General features: G+C 47.2%; 4 protein-coding genes across 4 annotated transcripts; 1 reads left to right on the top strand and 3 right to left on the bottom strand.

Annotated features, from left to right (window-relative positions):
• Window positions 1-24: 24 nt before the first annotated feature.
• Window positions 25-3,806, top strand: GGS22DRAFT_151414 (tRNA synthetases class I-domain-containing protein). Its single transcript, XM_047959479.1, has 2 exons — window positions 25-3,116; window positions 3,182-3,806. Exons 1-2 carry the CDS (start codon window positions 233-235, stop codon window positions 3,586-3,588), a joined length of 3,291 nt encoding a protein of 1,096 aa, XP_047824454.1. The 5' UTR covers window positions 25-232; the 3' UTR covers window positions 3,589-3,806.
• A 284-nt stretch (window positions 3,807-4,090) lies between these two features.
• GGS22DRAFT_151413 (ammonium permease) lies at window positions 4,091-6,448 on the bottom strand. The gene is made up of 4 exons (XM_047959478.1): window positions 6,088-6,448; window positions 5,663-5,994; window positions 4,978-5,569; window positions 4,091-4,926 (listed from the first exon to the last, which is right to left on the bottom strand). Exons 1-4 carry the CDS (start codon window positions 6,167-6,169, stop codon window positions 4,349-4,351), a joined length of 1,584 nt encoding a protein of 527 aa, XP_047824453.1. The 5' UTR covers window positions 6,170-6,448; the 3' UTR covers window positions 4,091-4,348.
• A 2,138-nt stretch (window positions 6,449-8,586) lies between these two features.
• On the bottom strand, window positions 8,587-11,711 carry GGS22DRAFT_151411 (uncharacterized protein). Its single transcript, XM_047959477.1, has 3 exons — window positions 11,426-11,711; window positions 10,065-11,350; window positions 8,587-10,014 (listed from the first exon to the last, which is right to left on the bottom strand). The coding sequence occupies exons 1-3, from the start codon at window positions 11,495-11,497 to the stop codon at window positions 9,126-9,128; spliced, it is 2,247 nt and encodes a 748-aa protein (XP_047824452.1). The 5' UTR covers window positions 11,498-11,711; the 3' UTR covers window positions 8,587-9,125.
• An 8,944-nt stretch (window positions 11,712-20,655) lies between these two features.
• On the bottom strand, window positions 20,656-22,061 carry GGS22DRAFT_183963 (Clavaminate synthase-like protein; the record flags this gene model as incomplete). Its single annotated transcript, XM_047964143.1, has 5 exons — window positions 20,656-21,100; window positions 21,158-21,327; window positions 21,387-21,454; window positions 21,512-21,742; window positions 21,821-22,061. 5 exons carry the CDS (start codon window positions 22,059-22,061, stop codon window positions 20,656-20,658), a joined length of 1,155 nt encoding a protein of 384 aa, XP_047824451.1.
• Window positions 22,062-22,267: the final 206 nt, after the last annotated feature.

Raw genomic sequence — 22,267 nt, 5'->3', positions numbered from 1 at the left:
CCCTCTGTGACTCTGCCATTTTACAGTGAGTCAAGAAAATTTCGAGATCGGAAGAAGCGACGTGTGTGTTAATATAAACAACCCACTCCAACTTCGACTCCAACCAAATGCTGCGAACCGTTTCTTAACTTCTCCTTCATAAAATACCGCCAAGTTGTCTAGGCTATTACTTAGAGCACTCCGGGTGCACAGGCCTCCATACAGACCAATTCTTTACTTCAATCGTGCCACAATGGCTACCAACAGTGGTCGTGGTAACCCCATCAACGCGTCCGAAGGTCCAAGTAAGGTTGGCGAAGGCGCACCACCCCCAGTCTCTGCCGATGTCAAGGGTGCTGTGAAAGAAGCTGCGGGACAGTCTGATGGTCCTGGTGTGCATGCCCAAGGCCAAGATGCAGGTGCAGCACCAGCTGGTGCCAAGATCAAGACGGAAAAGGAATTAGAGAAGGAACGTAAAAAGGCTGAGAAAGCGGCCAAGTTTGAACAGAAGCAGGCCAGAGCTGCTGCACATGCCCCTAAGAACAAGGAGAAGAAGACCAAGGCTCAGAAAGCCGAAGAAGAGGCCCTCCCCCCTTATGTCGAAGAGACTCCCCTCGGCGAGAAGAAACGACTTCGATCCCTCGACGACCCTCAGCTCAAAGCTTATAACCCGATCGCTGTTGAGAGTGCCTGGTACGAGTGGTGGGAGAAGTCAGGCTTCTTCAAGCCCGAATTCACCCCTGATGGCAAGGTGAAAGAGGAGGGATCCTTCGTGATCGTCATACCACCCCCCAACGTGACAGGAGCCCTACATATGGGTCACGCTTTGGGTAATTCTCTTCAGGATGTCATGATCAGATGGAACCGTATGCATGGCAAGACAACCTTATGGCTACCTGGCTGTGATCATGCTGGTATTAGCACCCAAAGCGTTGTCGAAAACATGTTATGGAGACGACAGGGTAAGACTCGACACGACCTTGGCCGTAAGAAGTTCGTAGAGACCGTTTGGGAATGGAAAGAGGACTACCACAAGCGAATCAACAATGCACAACGTAAGATGGGCGGCTCTACTGATTGGAGCAGAGAGGCCTTCACAATGGATAAGAACCTGAGTGCGGCCGTAACGGAAACGTTCGTCAAGCTCCACGAGGAAGGGACCATTTATCGTGCGAATCGCCTCGTTAACTGGTGCACGAAGCTCAACACGGCGCTTTCCAACCTAGAAGTCATCAACAAGGAGTTGACCGGCAGAACGCTTCTTGACGTGCCCGGATACGATAAGAAGGTTGAATTCGGAATTATCGTCCACTTCAAATACCCCATCGAGGGTACTGATGAGACTATTGAGGTGGCTACTACACGTCCTGAGACGATGCTGGGTGATACTGGCATTGCCGTCCATCCCAAGGACGAGCGATACAAGCACCTTGTTGGCAAGAATGCCATTCACCCTTTCATTCCTGGTCGCTTGCTGCCTATTGTAGCAGATGACTACGTTGACTTAGAATTTGGTACCGGTGCTGTAAAGATTACCCCAGCTCACGATCCCAATGATTTTGCCCTAGGCCAGAGACATAAGTTGGAGTTCATCAACATCTTAACAGATGACGGTTTCATGAACGAAAATGCCGGTCCGTACAAGGGCCAGAAGCGATTCGATGTAAGGTATTCTATTCAGACTGATCTCAAGGAGCGTGGACTATATGTGGATAAGAAGGACAATCCGATGAAGGTCCCTCTTTGCGAGAAGTCGAAGGATATCATCGAGCCCATTATGAAACCCCAGTGGTGGATGAGAATGAAGGATCTAGCCGCCGAGGCGATTAAGGTAGTCAAGAATGGTGATATCAAGATCAAGCCGGAGACAGCTGAAAAGAGCTACTACAGGTGGATGGAAGATATTAATGATTGGTGTCTTTCGCGTCAACTCTGGTGGGGTCACCAATGTCCTGTCTACTTCGCTAAGGTCGAGGGTGAGGCAGGCGATCGGTCAGACGACAAGCAGTGGTTCTCCGGCCGAACCGAGGAAGAAGCCCGAGCAAAGGCTGAAAAAGCTTTGCCGGGCAAGAAGTTCACGTTGGAGCGCGACGAAGATGTTTTAGATACATGGTTTTCTTCCGGATTATGGCCCTTCTCAACTCTTGGATGGCCCAACAAGACCCATGATTTACAGACACTTTACCCGACTAGCATCCTTGAAACAGGATGGGACATCTTGTTCTTCTGGATTGCTAGAATGATTATGCTCGGCCTGAAGATGGTTGGAGAAATTCCGTTCCGCGAGGTTTACTGTCACTCCCTTGTGCGAGATTCGGAAGGAAGAAAGATGTCTAAATCTTTAGGTAATGTCATCGACCCCCTCGATGTCATTAGTGGAATTCCCCTAGAACAGCTTCACGAGAAATTAGCTCTCGGAAACCTGCATCCCAGCGAAGTCGAGAAGGCCACGAAATACCAAAAAACAGCTTTCCCAGATGGCATTCCTCAATGTGGAGCCGATGCTCTTCGGTTCTGCATGATCAACTACACCACTGGTGGAGGAGATATCAATTTCGATATCAAAGTCATGCACGGCTACCGAAAATTCTGCAACAAAATTTACCAGGCCACGAAATTCGTGCTTGGTAAATTAGACCAAGATTTTGTTCCTCAGAAGACCGGAAAACTGACCGGAAAGGAATCCCTTGCTGAAAAGTGGATTCTCCATAAAATGAACATAGCCGCTAAGGAGATCAACGAGTCCATCGCGGACCGAGAGTTTAACAAGTCAACGTTGACTGTCTATCAATACTGGTACAACCATCTTTGCGACGTGTACATAGAAAACTCGAAGGCCCTCATCCAGGACGGCTCAGAAGATGAGAAGCGCTCGGCTGTCGATACTCTATATACAGCACTTGACAATGCGTTAAGATTAATCCACCCGTTCATGCCTTTCCTTACAGAAGAATTGTGGCAGCGTCTTCCGCGTCGACCTGGCGACGAAACCCCGTCGATCATGCTCGCACGGTACCCCACTTTCGACCCAGAGTTGGACAACCCCGTAGCTGAGGCTGCTTACGAACTTGTCCAGGGCTGCTCTAAAGGTATTCGGTCTTTGATGGCTGAATATACTTTGAAGGACGAAGTCAAAGGTAAGTTGCTTAAGTCTATTCGTACTTTGTGTTTCGCCGATATAAACTAACACGAACAACCATAGTCTTCATCCAAACCTACGATGAGACGGCACACGAAACCGCTGTCGAGCAGGTGCAGTCCATCAAGTCGCTAGGCGGCAAGGCCGTTACAGACATCGAGGTGATCCCAGGCTCACAAGCCCGACCGGCGGGATGCGTAGCATTCCCAGTATCGAGCTCCGCAGCAGTATTCCTACACGTCAAGGGCCGCGTAGACATCGACGACGAAATCTCCAAGGCCAACAAGAAACTCGAAAAGACACGCCTCGCCATCGCGAAGCAGTCGAAACTCCTCTCTGACCCGGGATACCAGCAGAAGGTCTCGGCCGACATCCAGGAGGTCGAAAAGAAGAGGCTTGCTGACTTCGAGTCTGAGGCCAAGGGCTTCGAGGGCACGATTAAGCAGTTTGAGGCTCTGAAGTTGGAGTAGGCGTTCGCCTGGGATAGGTTGAAGCTTTTCGAGGTTGAGTGATGAGTCTGATATAGACCGAGGAGCAGACGAGCACCTACCTAAGGCACTATAACTACCTAGGTAACTGACTTTCTTAGGTAGCTGTAGGTAGACGAAAGAAGATTCCCATATTAAGATAAGGCTTTAATGAATTAGCTTTTTTCAAAGTGATATGTATATAGGCTAGTTGGTGCAAGTGGTTAGTATATGCAGATGAGATGAAAGGGGGGCATTATACGATCCCTAGCGCTAACCGAGACCGGCTATATACTTAAGTAGGGCTGATTGGAGAGGCAATGTATGTATGTATGGAAAGAGAGCACGATGTAAGCATGATAATTACCAAGGTAGGTAGGGAGACATCGGTGGCTCCGATGACACGAGATAGATTCGTATGAGGAATCCGGCTTCTTGTAAACGTCCAGGGATAGGCGAGTATTAGGAGAATCACAGCACATTGAACAATCACGAACAAGCAAAGACCCGCAATCAAACGATTCAAATTCAACAGTGACTCAGTTCATCTGGATTGGTATTCAACGCCTTATACACCGTGCCCCCAAGCAGATCTTTTTTAACCTCCCTGATGTTTTGATTTTCCGACTCCTGATACAAGACAGCAAAAACAAAAAAAAGATAATAGAGAACAGATGGGTATTATATAGCAACTTGTATCAACAGATCAACCTCCTCCCCGGGAGCAAATATGCGGGGACTAATTCACGTAACGGACTACTCCTCACCGGCTACTGCTCTCGGTAGCCGCGTCCGCCGCCTCTTCAGCTGCATCCTCTTTAGCAGGGGCCCTGACAGAAGCACCAATCTTCTCCTGCTCCTTTTCTAGAATTTGGCCGTTTGTGTTGGCCATGTTTTGGTGTTCCTCAATGCCGTGTTGGGGGATGAAGCGGTGGCCGGCGGAGGTGGGCTCTTCCTTAGCTGGGGTCCAGGCCAGGAAGTCACGGCGCACCTCGACGTAGTCGTACGCGAATTCGCCGAGCTGGTCATCGTCCATGCCTAGAAGTTCAGCCTCTTCCGTTGCGCGCAGGTGTAGGCCCGGGACAAGGTCCACGAGCTTGGCAATGATGGCCGACATAACAAAACTATAACCACAAGCTGCTACAATGTACGCAATCTGGATGTATAATTGCGCATAATGGTGGTCGATCCAACCGCCAGGCATAACACCGTTGTTGACGCCATCCAGGCCGATGATGTAGTTCGCGCCGAATAGGGCGTTGAAAATGAGTCCGACGATACCGCCGATACCGTGTTCAGCGAATACATCGAGGGAGTCGTCGATTCTAACCAGGAACTTGACTGTTTCGGGTGTTAGCTTCTACTTTCATGTAGATTTTCAAGTGACAATACCTTTGGTGCCAAAGTTACAGCACACGCCAGTAACAACGCCGAGAATGATAGACGCATAAGGAGGAATGAATCCCGACGCAGGCGTGGCGGCAACGAGTCCAGAGATAACACCAGAACACCAACCAACCATCGACCACTTCTTCGCGAGGCGGAAATCAAGAAGACACCAGGTCATGGCGGCAAACGTGGCAGTCAGGCAAGAGTTCCAGCACGCCATCGTCGCTCGCAAGTTGGCGCCGAAGGCAGATCCACCGTTGAAACCGAGCCAGCCGAACCACAGGAAGACCGTGCCGAGCGTGACTAGGGAAACGTTATGGGGACGGAAGTTGAGCATCATCTTCTCGTGACGTCGGCCGAGGACCCATGAATAGGCCAAGGCGGATAGACCGGAACCGATTTCGACAGGGCCGCCTCCAGCGTAGTCGAGGACACCGTACTTGTAGGCCCACCCATTCACATTCCAAACCCAACAGGCGAGGGGACAGTAGACCAATGTGGCCCAGAAAAAGGTAAAGACCATGGCGGGAAGCATGCGACCACGTTCGGCAACCGCTCCGATGACGAGAGCCGCTGTTACGGCGCAGAACATCATCTAAATCAGGCGTTAGTCGATACGTTTTCAGATTGTGAGGCAAATATTTTTTTCTTAGTTTAAAGGTAATAAGAAATGTAAATCGCAACTTACCTGGTAGAAAGAATAGAGCAATTCGGGTATTAGGGGAGAGCCGGGAGAGGGCTTCGCGAGGGTGTTCATGAGGCCGAAATGGTGGAGATCACCAATGAAGCCATTGGTGGCGGTCGAGCTGAAAGCCAGCGAGTAGCCCCAGAAGTACCACTGGAAGATGATGACACTGAAAGACATCATGCAAACCCAGATCAGGGATAGAGCCGACTTTCTTCGAGATAGGCCGGAATACAGAAATGCGATTCCGGGTACCATAAGCAAGACCATACATGCTGCGACGAGGATGAACGCCTGATCACCCGATTGGTACCATTGGTTCAGGTTCTCGGTGCCTGTGAAAAAATGATGTTAGTCTTAGTCGAAAGATGTTTTTTTCCCTCTTCTTTTAAGCGCATCAAGAATCATGTATAATTGGGCGTACATACTGGAATCACCTCCGGTCTCATCGTTCGTGCCATTGAACGTTGTGGGCGCGCCGACCCACGAGTAGGACGGTTGCCACGACATGTTGCCGGTTGATCGGTGGAAGTTATTGTTGTTGAATATCAGTGGTTATGCGGTCGTATTCACTTTCTTTGAATAAGGATGATGATTCGAAGTGGGTACTTAGGTGGTGATATTTACTCGGAAACGAGGGCGGCGAGAATGGGAAGAGGCGAAAAAGAGATGAAATAACATCTGATCTTAAAGTTCGCAACGAGACGGGATCTACGCGAGTATATATGAGAGGAAAGGCCGAACTTTTCTTAGACTTTGAAGATCTGGCTAGACCCTAGCAGCCAAAAGGTATGTAGATGCAACATGGACCTTGAAAGAAGACGGAACCAAATTTGGGATGATAGATAAGTATCCGACCAATCAGAGTTTAAAGTCTTACTTGTAGCCCGTATGTAATCGAGTACCGGGGTGCAGCTCTCCAAACCCTAATGATGGTTGGGTACCTACCATTTACGGGACCCCCATGTATCCATGGATGTCTCCACCGGAGGCTTACATGCATTCAAGAGCAGCTTGGTTTGTGTAATGTAGAATAGGTAGTCACTTCCAGGTGTGCGAGAAGGGCGCCTTCCTTGAGCGACATCGCTGAGTCTTTTAGACCGAGGCGTTTACCTTAGCTTACCTAGGCGGCAGGTACCTTACCTATTCAGGGTCCATCCTCCAGTCATCCTAAATGAAACATGTGCAACACATCAAGAACCTATTCATATACAATCTCGGTCACGATTGATCTTGACAGTGGTGTGTCACTTCTGTAAGCTGTTTGGTCCCAGTCTTTCGGACCTGTCTGTTCGGCTCCGATCTGTTTCATTTTGTCTTTCCTGGGGGTATTCAGATCTGAAGAAGACGTAAGCCGACAGAATATCGAAGTAGCCACTTACGTTGATATCTCTACAAACAATGGTATTGTTGTCCTTGTCAACATTGTCGCCCTTCTCTCAGTCTAGGCATATCCGGAGTCTGTGGGGTACGTGGAGCTACGCGGCTACCTACTGCATGACCAGGGGCTTCATGTCGCTAGGATTTCCAATTGCCAGGTCTAGGGGGTTTAGTACCGACGCTAATAATCTACACTGCATCATGTCGCCAATGTAGTTGGGAGAGTTGTTCGCGATATTCAATATATCAACATGTCGGAATCTCGAACAATGTTGAAATCGATGTCGTTTAATTATTTTGTCGATGTAGATCCCAAACCCAAGGGTCCCTCGATGCAGGTCCCTTAGTTCCATAGCCAAGCGAAGCTTGAGCCCTCTAGATCGCGTGGGACGGGAGTATCTGTTACGAAATAGTTTGTCTGCTTCCCTGCAAACCATTACAACAACCTCAACTCAGGCGAATGAGAACGTCAGCTTTCAGCCCGAACAGTTCCTATCTTTTGTCGTATCCTTGATGAGTCGTGTAATGGGGCTGAGATCGGAACCAGCTGCGTAGAACTGGGGACGAGACAAGGGAAAATAGCGAGATACTTTTGCATCTTTTCGAACCGTCAAAGCTTAATCATTTATTAGCCTCAGAATCTTGAAACTTCACGATCTTGCCCATTTGCATGACCATTATCCCAGCTGCATCTTAATTCACATGCAAGTGAGAAACTAGCTTCTAGACGAAATGCAACGAAAAAATGTCGGTTAGCTTTAAAACATCCCGCGCCCTCCAAGCCCAGGCAGGACGGGCTTGAGAGATTTTTTTTCTTCCAGCGTTGATATGTCATTAATGTCTTTTTGGGCAACAGAGCGCTCTCTTTAGAGACATGGTCCACTAGTGCCGGGATCGACGATAGGCTACGCTTTTTTTTTTAATTGAGACCGAGGAGATCTGAAAGTACCGCCCTAACAATTTTCACACGAGGTGCCATAAAATTGAGTACCGTATGATGTCAAGTTGTCGATTTGTTTAAATACCACCTCTTGGCTATCTTGGTTCGGTAACCATTTAAACACGTGCGTTTCAACCTCTAAGTGTGTATTAAAACGATATCACCTAGATAAATTGACGACATTGGGTATCCTGCTGTACGCTTCGAAGGTAGCAGCCGGAGAGAATATCGTGTCACCGTCGCATGTTAGGAGACGCATGAGGCTGTCGGAAATTAGCAAGCTTGGGCTGAGGGCTGAAGTCTCTTTCGTCAGCTTGCCTTCCCAAAAGTTACCTTTTTAAATGACAAAATGGGTCCCCGTCAACCCCATTCACCCCCGGAAATAAAGCGCGACCCGCAAAACTCTAACTTCAAACGGAAAGGTCAGCTTAGAGCCTTATCTTCGGGATCCCGTCCAATCAGAACTTTCAATCCCTTCATCGATTTATCATTCCTCTACGAAATCGTGGCTTGGCATCTCATCTCCATAAATCTACGTACCTAGGTACTCTTGAAAGTCTTAAAGAGTCTCCCGACTTGAATGTTCATATGAGCAACTCAGTTATTGAATCTACTCTCGAATATTTTAACCATAAATACCTACATAGACACAAGATAGACAAAGCTCAGCTCGTAAGTTATCACTCCTTATCGATACACATACACATACATAGTACGTATGTAAAAGTGGCCATCCTAAGAGAGAACGCAGGTCCAAATTCATGTTCCTGACATATCGCCATACGTACCTATCCATCCTTGCCGTGGAGAGTTGTTCTAGAAGGAAACATCCTTGCTGGATCGGTTTGATTCCCCCACGGTCAGCCGCCACTGAATTTCATGTCACATCCATACATTTCAAACCAGGCTGCTTAGTAACAGCGCAAAAGAAATTGACTTAAAGACTCATTTTCATTCATGACATTGTTTCCAATCCTATTTCACCTAACGCCTCACGAGGACGAGCTCGTGGATGATTGGGAAGCCTCGTCCACCATCCGTCATCTTCATGCAACCTAAACGCCTACCGGCCTCCATGAAAATAGACCACGCAAAACCCTTGGGTATCATGACAGCATAGTCTAGGGAAGAAGGGAAATTGTGTCTTTAGCTAATAGAGAGAGAATCCGTTGCTGAGCACCGAGACAAGTCGTAGCTCAGGATGCTGAGATCGTAGAAATGAAGCATGATGCGGTATGGCCTTGCGTTAATAGGCTTGTCTGCTAATTCAGGACTTCCGGAAAATGGGATAGGCCCGATAGCCACGCCTAATAAGGGACAGATGGGTCGTCTGTCACTGTCTTCGTCATGTGCAGTGGGTAAAATCGCTTCAACCCTGAATGCACGTTTAAAAGAGAGGCCTTTTTCCTCTGGACGTGTCAAGGTGATAAGCGCTACCCTTCCACATAATGAGGCGGCTACGACCAACGACAATTCCGGGACGTGAATGAGGTTTGCTAGACGTTCGTGTGCTACTCTCATCAGTGGCAATACTGCTTGAGAAGGCCGCAGTTGATCGATAACTTTCTCAAACATGATGCCTCTACCTTCTTCCTCGAAGCTGCGAAGTTCGATATCCATTTCGTACGTACGCATGATACTGCTTCCATCCCTTAGGACAGTCCTTAATTTCGGCTGAGGTTTAAAAGTTGTACGAGATTCGCGCTCATGACGTGACATTTTGTCTCCCATGGCGTCCTTCTTTGAAGGAGGCGATGTAGAGCTACCAAAATCACACCATGGTACCTCGAGCTGGACCCTCCTAGGCTCGAGGGGGTTGAAGGCGAATTGTGTATGATGTCCCCATCTAACCCATGGATGTACCCTTGAATTGTTTTCCACATTCTTAATGCCTAGGCTAATATCCACCCAACGGCCGACTTTGTCGTTCGAGACGTATCTGGCGTCGTCCAACGCCATGCCGATCGCTTCCTCCTTGTTCTTCATCGGAAGAAAACTGCTTTCAGGCAACACAAGTACGCCCCACCCCCTAGGTCTCAATTTCTATTAGCATCTTTGCGATATAATAAGATATGATAAACTCACTTATGTGAATTAAGGGTAGCTCCTTGGTGCCTAAGACGAGGTTGACCTAGATGAAGACCATCAATTTTGACATGGGGGTGATGATTAAAGGACCAAATATCCATCAACCAGAGTCGTCCGTTGATGTCTACTGCCACGACCTTATCTGCCTCTCCATCCGCATCGCTACTGAAATCAATGTTCGGGATATTAACCCCTAAGCGACCGGTCTCAAGGACAATACGCCAATTGGCATCTCGACGTCGGATTGCACTTTCCAGTGCAGCGATCTTCGAACCATTCGAGACGTGTTCAGCGTCACAGTCCGGGAATGAATATCTTCTCGGGTCCACGAATTCGCCATGGTCATCTTTAACAACATTTCTGAAGAGTTCGATCTCATCAGCCTCAGGAGTGTGTCGATATGGATGGCCGGTCAAGGCAAAAACGAAGACAGAAACATTGTGGGTGTTAGAACTGGCAGCGATGATACGAGATTGCTTGTGAACTGCCAATCCCCAGGCGCTCTTTTCGACGTTTTCGTGGAAGAAGGGGTTAGGAACAGACTTATTGTTTCGACCTTCCTTCTCACGGCGTAGAAGCTCATTCTCGATATGACGAGTATAGTAGCCTATGACGTCGCCGTCGTCGTAGGCAAGTAGTAGAATTTCCTCGTTTCCGAAGTCGCGAACGATAAGATGATTGACCTGGTGCGGAAAGTTATCATCTAGGTAACCACCGATAGAAATTCCCATCGTACTCGCTTCGGGTTGCAAAATAAGGTCAGGTTCAACAGGTAGGGCATTGGTAACGCAGCTACGGGGCCGGGAGACATAGATCTTGTCTCTGTATGCTACCATGTAAATATTGTAGACCTGTGATAACGCCGTGAGATTCATCCTCCATGTCGCAACCTGCGGTGGGCCCTCCCCCTCCATCGCATCATCGGCCTCATCAGCCTCATTGGTCTCATCTTGGTCATCTTCTTCTTCATCGGGGTCAGGAATATCCAGTTCCAACACGCCGCCTTCAAAGAAACCAGCACCTAATCCGGCAGCTAATACTCCTTGTGGCGTCATCATATCTACTATCACGGGTCCGTCATTAATTCCGGGAGGTTCTTCGAATAGGAAAGCGTTCTCTTCCAAGAAGGCATCATTCTCCTGGTCGCTTTCGTCGGAATCGGTAGTGTCGTTGTCATCATCGTCATCGTCGGGAGGTTCATCTTCCATATGATGATCTTCGTTGGGCACGGTGAGATGTAAGGAACTCTCAAAAGGGATATGTACTGAGCTTGGAATTCGGTGCTAGGAGAGTAACGGCGTCAGCAGCAATCGGCAATGGGTAACTCAAAAGCCACATAATATTAGCTGCTTACTTACCCTCTTGCGACCAGTTTCCCTGTAACTTCTGCTCACTCGGAGCGCCCCTTCGGAGCTCGTAGCCCTCGCCATATCATCACAGATAGTTAGCCTCAACAAATACAGTTAGTTGCTGTTAGAGGATGACGATATGAACAATTAAAGGTAAGTGGCGTAATTTCTTGAAGTTAGAAGTCATAACAACACCCGCTTAATGCACAATGGTGGGGGGATTTAGGTTTGGTAATTGATAGTGGAGGTGAAGCTCGACTTTGGAAGCTTCCGGTTTACAGCCTCAACTGGAACAACTGGAAGGGGCGATTACCTAGGTACGTACTGGTACCGACATTCCCCGCAAATTACATACCTACGCGCACGTACCTATTTCAGGTGCACGTGCATGTAGATAGTTTTTGATGACTTTGTCTTTGGTCCTTCCGCATAGAATGCCCATATGACCGTTTACTTTCAACGAGGTGGAAAGATCAGCACAAGGCCTAGAGACAACTGGACGCATCAATGATTGATGTTGAAATTCTATGAACCAAAAATACTAGGTACCTACTAGGTAATTCCTTAGTCTCCATATATACAAGGATGTTACTCAAAACATCCACCAATCATTATCAAGTGTCTTACATAATTTCTAGTTACTACTGTCAACACCCGTGACACAAACACGAACCCCCACCAGAAATATCTCCAACTTCATTCATGAACGCCGTCTTCCTTTCAACTAAATTCTATCTCCTATTCTTAGAATACATGTCTCCTGCTACATTCGTATTGTTCCTAGAACATGGCTTATTCTAGATAACATCATTGTTATACAAATAATTAGCTTGAGTCTCCTTACAAATCGTGAGGAGCCTAATTGAATGAATGGGATTATATAACCCCATACCAACTAGGTATGAGATAGGTAATAAGGAGTCAGTAAAATAGGCACAAATTCTAGCATATATATTTAGAAAATATTTGATTATATATTATTTTAATGCAAAGTCGAAGTTGGAAATGAGATATAAAAACGCCGTATAGATAATAACGAACCTCAACTTATTACAATTCCTCCTCCTGGAGTGCGCCGTTCGCAAGAATCCAATTACTAACAACGGAGTAAATCAAGCAATTATTATCATAATATTTATACTTATGGGGATAGGTACCTACCTAGGTGTCGTTATCTATTTCTTGAGGGTATAAGGTTATTACGTAGGTAGTTTTCAAAATATACTTAATACTTGACTTGTCCACGAAATATAACTTGTAGACACTCAAATCAGGTTAAATGCCAAACAATTATCTAGGTACCTTGATCTGTCTTAAAAAAAGTGGATTTAACCCGGCCTTTATATTTGATTTGTTCAATAGGTGTTACGAAGTAAGTATTCCTTTTAGTTTGGAAGCTTTCTGAATGGAGGCACGAATGGTAAGATGCCTAACGATCCAGTTGAATATTATGTTAATGGGCAAAGTAAAGTTAGCCGTAGCTGTACAGAAAATAAAGGTCAATATAAATTAACTAATAGCTAAGTTAGATACGTAGGTAGGTACGTAATAAGGGGAGAGGTAGAATGTATCTCCGATCCGTAACATCTCTAAGGGGAACATACTCGAGAGTTGTTCCATGATTTGCATTACCACTGAACTTTCATTAGGTATTTGCGTATGTACCTATGTCACCATAAGTATTAGCCTTATGAGAATACCTACCTAGGTAGGTAGTAGTTAGTAGGAAATGGGGTGTGTTATTAAGTTAAGAATGATCGTAGGTAGTCTGAACAAGTCAGTTCGTCTGCCTACCCCTTTCTACACCATTGTTCCTATTTTATGTGTTCATAACATGATAAGTAGGTAGGTAGGTCCCCATGTATTCTTTTCTTAGTTACCTCCCCAAGGTGGGTTTACTAACTAGCTATCTATTCACGCACCATTTGATATATAATTTCCCCATTGACGCATTGTCAGGGGAGAAGCCCGTAGTTGGAGACACATCATAGAATGCCAGGCGGGTGATAGTAGCGGTTAGCCCGCTATAGGTTCGTAAACTGGCAATAGCGATGGTGATAGATACATAGGTTTGGACAGTGATCGATTTCTACCCTCTTTCTCTTCTCTCTAAGGGGCATTCGGATTTGCCTGCGCACATGTTACACAATACTAGGCACGCAGCTCATACGCAGCTACCTCGCATCTTCCTCTTAGCCCCTTACGCACAAATAGCGGCGAGGCCAACATGTATGCCTGCTAGACTCGATGAAAAAAATGGATGAAGTAGAGTTGTTGTAAGACAAAAACTCCATTGAATCATCACCTTCCTCTCTCGCTGCAGTTATACTACTAGGTATCTATCATCTATGATGGCATAAATCCTTAATGTGTGGCTACTATCGCTACTACCTAGTATTTGTGACTGCCCACGAAGGAATTGACCGTATGTTGTAGGTGAAATATCTCCAGTAGGTCAATTAGAAGTCAACGCCCTCCTTCTAGAATGATGAAACACAGGTTGCTATGAAGCGGAGACACCCAAGCTTATATGATAGTGACATGGGGGCGTATGTGTCGTGGGTAACATGTTTAGGAATAGAAACATCCTTAGACATAGGTAAAAGATGGGTTATCATGGAGGGAACGTAGACCTATGGTATTCTGGTTGTCGCAGTCAGATAGGAGGTTGGAATAGGGGGTGATAATGACAGGTACCCAACTGTTGTCTCGAAGAATTACAGAGATACGACGGCTTCTTAAGGAGTTAGGCCTCGTGCGAAGCATTATGTACGATTGGATGGAAGCCTACGAAAGCAGATTTCACCTTCATGAAGCCCGATTAGGCATGACTCTAGCAGAGTGACTTGATTAATATGTCTGGTACATCCGAACATACCTACCTAATGTAAGCGCCATAGCAAGATCTTACATCCCATCACCGAGGTCATGTACAAGGTATCACCCGGCTTACTACCCTTGGTCTCCTTGACATACTTCGTATGCTACTCTACATCGCCTAGCTCACATCTGGTCACACAGCATCTTGACAAGGACGTCATAACCTTCTCAACGCTCACAACATTGTAAAGGGAAACCAATCCTAGAACTCCAATGTAGTGGTATAGATAGTAGATGTTGGTGGCAAATGGATGTTTATTCGGAAAGCCCGAGCTCTTATTTCCCTGTGTTGCATTCATACTAGGTATGCAAACCTCCAATTGGAATGTTTTGAATACAGTGATTCAAAGGGAGACCTTGCATCTTCATACAACTGATCTCGCTTCTCGGTTCTCATGCCTACTAGGCACACGTAGGTTGCCATCGAAGCCCCCAGTTCCGAAGAAACGTTAGGAATTCCGTACACCCTCGTCTTGCTCAGATACCTCGTGACCTATCCTGTCGGTAAATCTCGATCTCACCGCAGTCCCGTAGTCTTGCCCCCATTCTATAAATGGGTATCATAATAAAGGGGCCTAGACTTGGCCCCATACACATAACACATGTTGAATGGGCCGTTGGTACCTGCACGTCTGCCGACCCACGTGTTCGAGAACGAAGAGGCCGTGCGCCTCAGCGGCGACGTCGTACCTCTTAGATTAAAATGATCGCTTTTTAGTGCTTGTATTGTAGTCGCCGCTTCGGTATTGTAACACCGCGTAGATCTGAATAGCGGGCAGCACACGATCTAGATGCGACTGTTGCACAAGTTGAAGATGGGCAGACCTTGTATTTGTGACCCAGGCAACCTCTTAATAGACGTCTCGAAGTTAATATAAAACCTCCGCAATCCCTCCTACTTACCGACTATGTTTAGTCCTCATCTCTTCATATCAACCTGGTCCTGAGAAGTTCGACTCTGTCTCTCTTGTGTTGGGAGCGATGCTTGTCATGATCGGACCATATGACGTCTGAATTCTTGAAAACACGCCACGCACGGTCGCAAGTCGACTCCTTTCAGCGGAGCCCCGAGCTACCTTGTACGGAGATAGACCGAGAGCTCCGATCAACTCTAGCATAACCTTCATCCATCCTCTAATACTGGCTTAAGTTAGTCGTCGGTGATTTTTGGCCCCGAAGTTGGATTGAATAGTACTGTAGGTACGCAGGTGTTATCACTTGGTGAGATGGGCTTGAACTAATCTGAAACTTTTGTTTCAAATCACGATTATACCGGTTTCGGGTACATCAAGCTGAGGTTTAGAGGTATGTATGATTGGACGTCTTGTCCTGCATATGAATATAGATTATGGGTTAATGGTCTTCCTAGATCTTATCATATTGAGCTTACCAAGACGCTGATCACTCGGTTTGCCTTCTTGATGAAGGCAAAATCTTCTGAGTTACCTTCAAGCCGAGGCTTGATAAGCTAACCATTGGAGCGCTTACTGAAGCAAAGAGGTCGATCAGGTTATCATGAAAATACAGCCATTGATTAGAGGACCGAACATGCCCGAAGTGCTCCGACGCCGGTTGACTGATACGACACACTCCTATGCCGCCCAAGTTCATTGGGTGGGTGGCTTTTGTCAAGGAATCCCTGGAGGTCTAGACGGTTTGGGTGAACAATAGGAGAAAAGAATGACAAATTTACCTGTGAAGGAGATATCTAGAAGTATGGATGTATGGAGGTATGGGAATATGGAGAAAACTACTAGGTATGGAAGTATGCAAAGTGAGAAGGAGAAAGAGAAAGGTACTAAGTAAGTTTACCCTCTCTCATGTATCGAGGAAGCCTTGATCCTCGATAGGCACAAACCTAGATGATGCCTGCCTTAGTTAGGGGGCATACAAGGTAATAGCTACCTCCAACCTCCAGACTCTGCAGAATGTGGCTATGTGCTTATGTGGTTACCTGCACATCTTGGCCCCCTTGTTTACCCGAAAGCATTAGCCGACGTTCGAGTATCGAGTACATGCTGAGTACTGAGTACTAGACACGAGTTTATTATGTACGCACCCTAGTTTACGTACATACATATACAGAAGACTAGAGGCAGTGCCACCGACGGTACTATTCAATGTTGAGACATGGAAAGCATGTACTAGGTATGTAGGTATGTATGTAGGTAGGCATGGAGTAAGGTACAACTCATACTTCAATGAGAACCTTACTTGAAGCTGGCGGACTAAGGGACTCTCTATTTCCTCATCCGGGATTTGGGTTGGGCAGGCAAGGCCCAATAACCAAAATTTGCCCCCCTTGCCCCCCCTGTCGACATGTAGGTAGTGGAAGTTGCTTTACCAAATCATCATCAACGTCCAAAGCCCGCTTCGCTCTACTCACTTCTATTCCGACTTTAAGATTCTTACACATTCGCAAAAGTTCACATCTTCAACGAATGTGGAGGATGGGCTGACTTAATTCGTCACCATTCAAGGATTGACGCAAGGAATGGTTCCTTTGGAATGGAGCCCGTCCTGCGTCGAGTTGCAACGGGTCACGCGATGAAAACGGCCGAAGTGCGGTCTCATTAGTCACTATTTCTTCCCAAGCGCGCCTCTCGCCTCTGGAATTTCGACGGCGTGATTCCCGAAGATCGATGACATGGAGAAACCGTACCTGATGCGTTCCTACACCCCCATCGGGTAATCCGATTACAGAATTGCGCACAGTTCACGAGTTCGTGGCTTATGTTACACCCTTTCTACTCCCGTTGAAGATTTTTAAGATAGCTACGACTCTGTATGGACCGTCGTTGTGCTGATCGAGATCAGCTATTCTTTACCTGTGCACGAGGAAGTCTCTTCAGATATGAGTGCAGAACCTCGTCACTATGATTGGATTCTGTTGGCCGTCTTCGTTGTAATAGGATAAAGGATCATTGATCCTATACATTCCCCCTTATCGTGCATTTTCGTCGGCTTTGCGTCGTGGCTCCCGATGACAACACAATGATGCTTGGCTCGTCCATATGTGCGCGGGTGTGTCTAGCAAAAGGATGCCGTTGAGTTCCCGTTGTTCGCCTATGCAAAATGTAGGTGGAAACTCAGCATCCCGATATGTTGCAGAAAGGAGGAGTGGCAATTTGTGTATGTCGAAGAACACAAAAGTAGGCAAGCAGCCCGTCAGCCCGTCTTGCACTAGCGTCAACCGTCGCAACATCCAGTCTAAATGCACGCTCACCTTGCAGATTTACCCATACCCATATCCAGACCCAGACCCATACTTTAGCCCTTGCCCTGGACCCCATACCTTCAAGATCTCAAATGTGGATGTAAGTGCGTCCATCCACTTCCCTAGCAGAGTGATGTTGGAGGCGTGCTTGGCTTCCTGCTAGAACCAGGTATTCGCTAGCGGCACAGTATGGTACATAGTACCTACCCACAGAGGCGTTTTGGCGCTATGTACCACGCAGCCACGGCAGGGTTACCTGTGCTTACCCTTCCTATCCTTCGTCACGTACTACCTGGAACCTGGGCTGCCTGGGCCGTTCTTGTACCTTCGCGTCTCCCTACCAAGGTGTAGGTAGCTATCCGAGAACACGGAGTTCCCAAATATTGGGAGTTCGGGTTCCATAGACGGCGCTAGGCGGCACATCGTACGTCGGGAGATCTGGAGCACTTAGCAGTCTACGGTACTGGAAAAACTGGGGTTATCTCTAGGAGGAACTCCGACGCCGCGAAGATGAGCCTGTGATAGCCAAATTTGAACGGAGAAGCCCAGGCTTGTGTTTTTTCCCCTTTCTATCACCACACCAACCCCCCTCAATAACCTACATGTAATTTTTCCACCTGCAGTTTTGTGAGATATGATAGAAGTGCCTCTTCTTATCCCTTAGTGCTGAGGCAAATAATACGTATCAAATAAGGGACGGGTCGCTGGTTCCGTCTGCTCCGATCCACTGACGGTTCGCCCTTGTCGTTTCTAGTCGAGCTTTGCAGTCAAAACACTGGTCGTCGTCAATAAACTGACAGAATACTGACGTGGGCATAACGTGGGTCGAAGTGATAGATGAGAGTCCAGACCTTGACGATATGCATGAGGCGTCTCTGGAATCAACAAAATGTTGCCGATCACACAGGATCTAGGTATTCATAAATGCGAGTTACGGTCGGTCTAATCTCTCAGCTCCCGACCGCTTCTTTGAAGAAGCAGGAGTGTTGCAGAGGGGCGTTATGGGCTTTAATATTCTTTTCTTTTGCCGTGCCCGTTGTTTCAGCCCACGGGATGTGAGAAAAGAAAAATAAGGACCGGTGACGATTGTAGTAGGCTAGCCACGTGAGTGAGTGGTAATGTAGATACCTATGAGGAATAACAGGGCTGCCAACTCTAGCTTCAATTGGAGGTGGCTGAATACTAGTCTTGGCATACCTACGCTGTGCGCGTGCGGAAGATCCGGACCGGTGCGCGCGCTCCGAGAGGGTCAGGGTTTAACGCATACCTAGGTCGGTCACACAAGATATATGATAGTACATAGCAGATGCTCAGTAATGACTATCTACTAAAGAAGCAGCCGCCATGCCGTAGGCAGGTCGCCTACATGATGCTTTGCATATGCAGATACCTAGGTACGTACGTTGCAGGTATGGATGGGGTGGGCTTAAGCTTGTACGACATTCAACGACCGAAACGCTGTTCTCCGCCTCCTCGGAAAACATTCGCGTCGCTAAAATTTTCTCGATGCTTAGCGTAAAGACTTTTGGTCTTTTGCCTTGGTCAAGCCGGGGCTAGTCGGTCTTACTAACGTGCAGTAGCCGGAGTGGCGAAGTGGCGAAGTAGCCAAGTAGACCGGACATCAGCCCACACGGCCACGGAGTGCGGCACCTACACGGACATTACACATCCTTTAATTTCATACTACGACGCACACTGCAAGGTTCGAGGCCAACGAATGCGGCCGGTCGGGTCGGCGGGTGAGGTTGAAAGGCGATAGGAACCAGCTAGCGAGATCTTTCTCCAGCATAAAACTTTTCCGAAAAGGGGGGAGTAGAGACAGGGGAAATTTGGGTATAGCCACATACTACTTCACTATTCCGTCCCATGTAGGTATTTACGAGAATAGTCTACTGCAAAAACTACTGTCGTAGCACTAGTGAAAGGCTCTAGATGCCAGCTCCACTAAATAGGTGACAACTCCTCCGCAATCACGCTATATATAACATCTTGGATGGCCAACGGCTGGCTACCGGATGTGCGCACGATGCATATCGATCAAAACGGTTTGAATTCCTGCAGTTCGAGAGAGCCTAGGTTCGTTAGTGTTGAGAAATGTTTCACTAGACGAGGGAAGATTGGGGAGAGAAGAAGAAAAAGTGTTAGAAAAAGGTCTCATCCGTATGTGTGTATATGCGCGTGTGTATGACAGAGATAGGCACAGGTCCCGGTTTGATCTCCGATCTTAGCCCCAATCACCAAAGCCTTGGGAGGGTATCATAGATGGGACAGAGCCGTGGTTACGTCTTTCTTGGTTAATGACTAAGGGTATTATCAAGACGTCCAGATACGTACCACGTATAGATTTTGCTACATGTGTACAGAGGGAGGTAGTTACCACATACATATGTATGTACGTATGTAGCCCTAGACGCGCGAAGAAGTATCCGACGGTAGCTTAAAGAAGGTCAAAAGAGACGGTGGCAGCCGTTGCTACTCCTATTTACCTACCAAGAAGAAAAAAAGCGGGCTGATCTGGATCACACTTATTCATTCTATTATCAACCAATGTTGTCGCTCCCGGGAAATGCCCTACCGCCACTAAACATACGTCGTCCGCGTAAGGATATTAAATCCCCGGCCGGCTACTGACAATGCCAATATGGCCACACTAGGTAGGTTCGCGATTTGATTCGAACATGAGTAGTATTATAGAGAAAACTGTGTTGCCAAGTCAATGCTGAGAGGGCGTAGGGCCAATACGCGCCACTGCTGTGGGGATGTTTTGAGGAGACCGGCCCAGACTGCAACAATATCGGAATAAAAGATATCTCAGGTAGGGTAACTAAGACGTAGTGAAGAATATTTTATTAGGTCTTTTTCGAGTTTAGTTCTAGGTAGTTATTGAACAGACTTGTTGATCCCATTAGGTAGTGCCGCCGATTTTGATAGTGAACAAACTCCCTCCTTTCTCTCACAATTGAGTCCCTGCTGACGAAACAATCAAACAGTCCAACGAAACAAGGAGAAACGATGAGAAAAGAAACAACCATATTGAGATGTCATCATTCTCCCCACTTGGAATTCTAACGCGAATTTCCATATACCCTTGGAGTGTAACGCATCTATACCCGCCCTTTCCTAAGGCATCTGCGTTGTCCCATTAGTTAGTGTATTTGCGGAGGGGGAACACGTCGCCGGGCATCGGCTCGAGGTGCCACGTCTGGCAAGTGTCTGTCTCGAATGCATCGTGCCATTCCTGCTTTAGATCGTCGGGGATATCCCACCCTAGCTGCGGGTTTCTTAGTCTCATGCGGACTAGATGTCTCTTCTGCTGAGCGGATTGGCCATCGACGAAACCTTCCCGTCTATGAAGTACGGCAAGGTTGTTGATGAAATGCATATCGCCAGCCTGGGTTTTGATTTCAAGCTGAACTGCCTGGGCGATGGCTTCGACTATATCGAGCGCCTCGCGTTGGCGATCATTGAGTTTTGGGAGATGCTCTGGGCGTGGGTGGACGGCATTACCCAGTAGGGGTGTGCGGCCAAAATTCATGATCAACCTCGAGTCCTGGTAAAATAGTATCGGACGACATTGGAAGTGAGGTCTTAAGTCGCGATATTAGAACTGTTTATGGGTATAATGGGATGTAGAATGAGCTTACAAAGCAAACGGCCAATCCGATTTTGCAAGGGTACGTATGATGTCGGGACGATGGGCCGCTAGAACGTTGTATATCGTGTATGCTGAAGCAACAATACACTTGCCACCGGAAGCTGCCGTGCTGCGGGTTAACCAAGCAACCACATCGCCTGCCTCCTCATTGTGAAACGACTATACATATCGTCAGAACGCATAACAAGACAATATTATAATTAGCAAGTCTAACTCACAATAGCGGAGGTAGAGTGCCGGTGGTGGCCCAGCTTCATCATGGAGGAGCCATCGGCGACGATGTGGACTAAAAGCAACGTTAATAAAAATGATCTTTAGTTCATGATGTCGTAGAACTACTTACCAAGCATATTTCCACGATGATCTTGGCATCCTCTCTGATCGGCAATGTAGGCTTGAATTCCCAACCAGATGATGGTAAGGTCCTCGACAGAGTAATCATCTGGGTTGATACCACGAACAACCGAGAGGCCCTTCCCATTATAAAGGTCTTGACCAAGCGCTTCTAGCTTAGAGCCAAGGGTGGGAAGAGGGAAATTTTCTCGACTGACTAAATCTCCGTCCAATTCCAGTGCTGGAGGTTGAGAGTCAGTGAAAGTAAGATGAAATCAAACGGAACGAACCTCAAAGAAAGGCTCTTGAGAAGGCATACCTTTGAAGTGATCTTTGGCGGATCGTACTTCCACCAGCTCGTCTGCGGTCAAGCTGAGAATGTAGTGGGGCTCACTACTGTCTAGCTGAGGACCTGTCCAAGCAAGGTCTTGATGCAGATGATGAGGAAAACCGCTGGGGAGGCTAGACAACCCCTCGGAAACGCAATTGGTGCGAGATCCATGCACAGATGCAATCCAGCTAGGTGCAAGACCGTGGCAAACTGGGCTCTCGAATTCCATATTGTAGCTATCTTTAGTTTTGTTAGCTGCACCAATGATAACTCTGTGCTATCAACTTACATCTAATATACTGAAACGGACGAAGGATTGCTCTGGTTGGTACCAAAATTTAGAGACGTATGGTAAGATATGGATATGGATCTAAAAAAAAGAGAAGAGAGATTCTGGAAATTGAGGACCAGCTCATAAATATCAAAGGGCAAACA

Source organism: Annulohypoxylon maeteangense, assembly GCF_022496945.1.
Source record: "Annulohypoxylon maeteangense strain CBS 123835 unplaced genomic scaffold GGS22scaffold_1, whole genome shotgun sequence".
Classification (NCBI taxonomy): Eukaryota; Fungi; Ascomycota; class Sordariomycetes; order Xylariales; family Hypoxylaceae; genus Annulohypoxylon; species Annulohypoxylon maeteangense.
The sequence above is the reverse complement of the archived record's forward strand: the minus strand, read 5'-3'. Positions and strand labels throughout refer to the sequence as shown.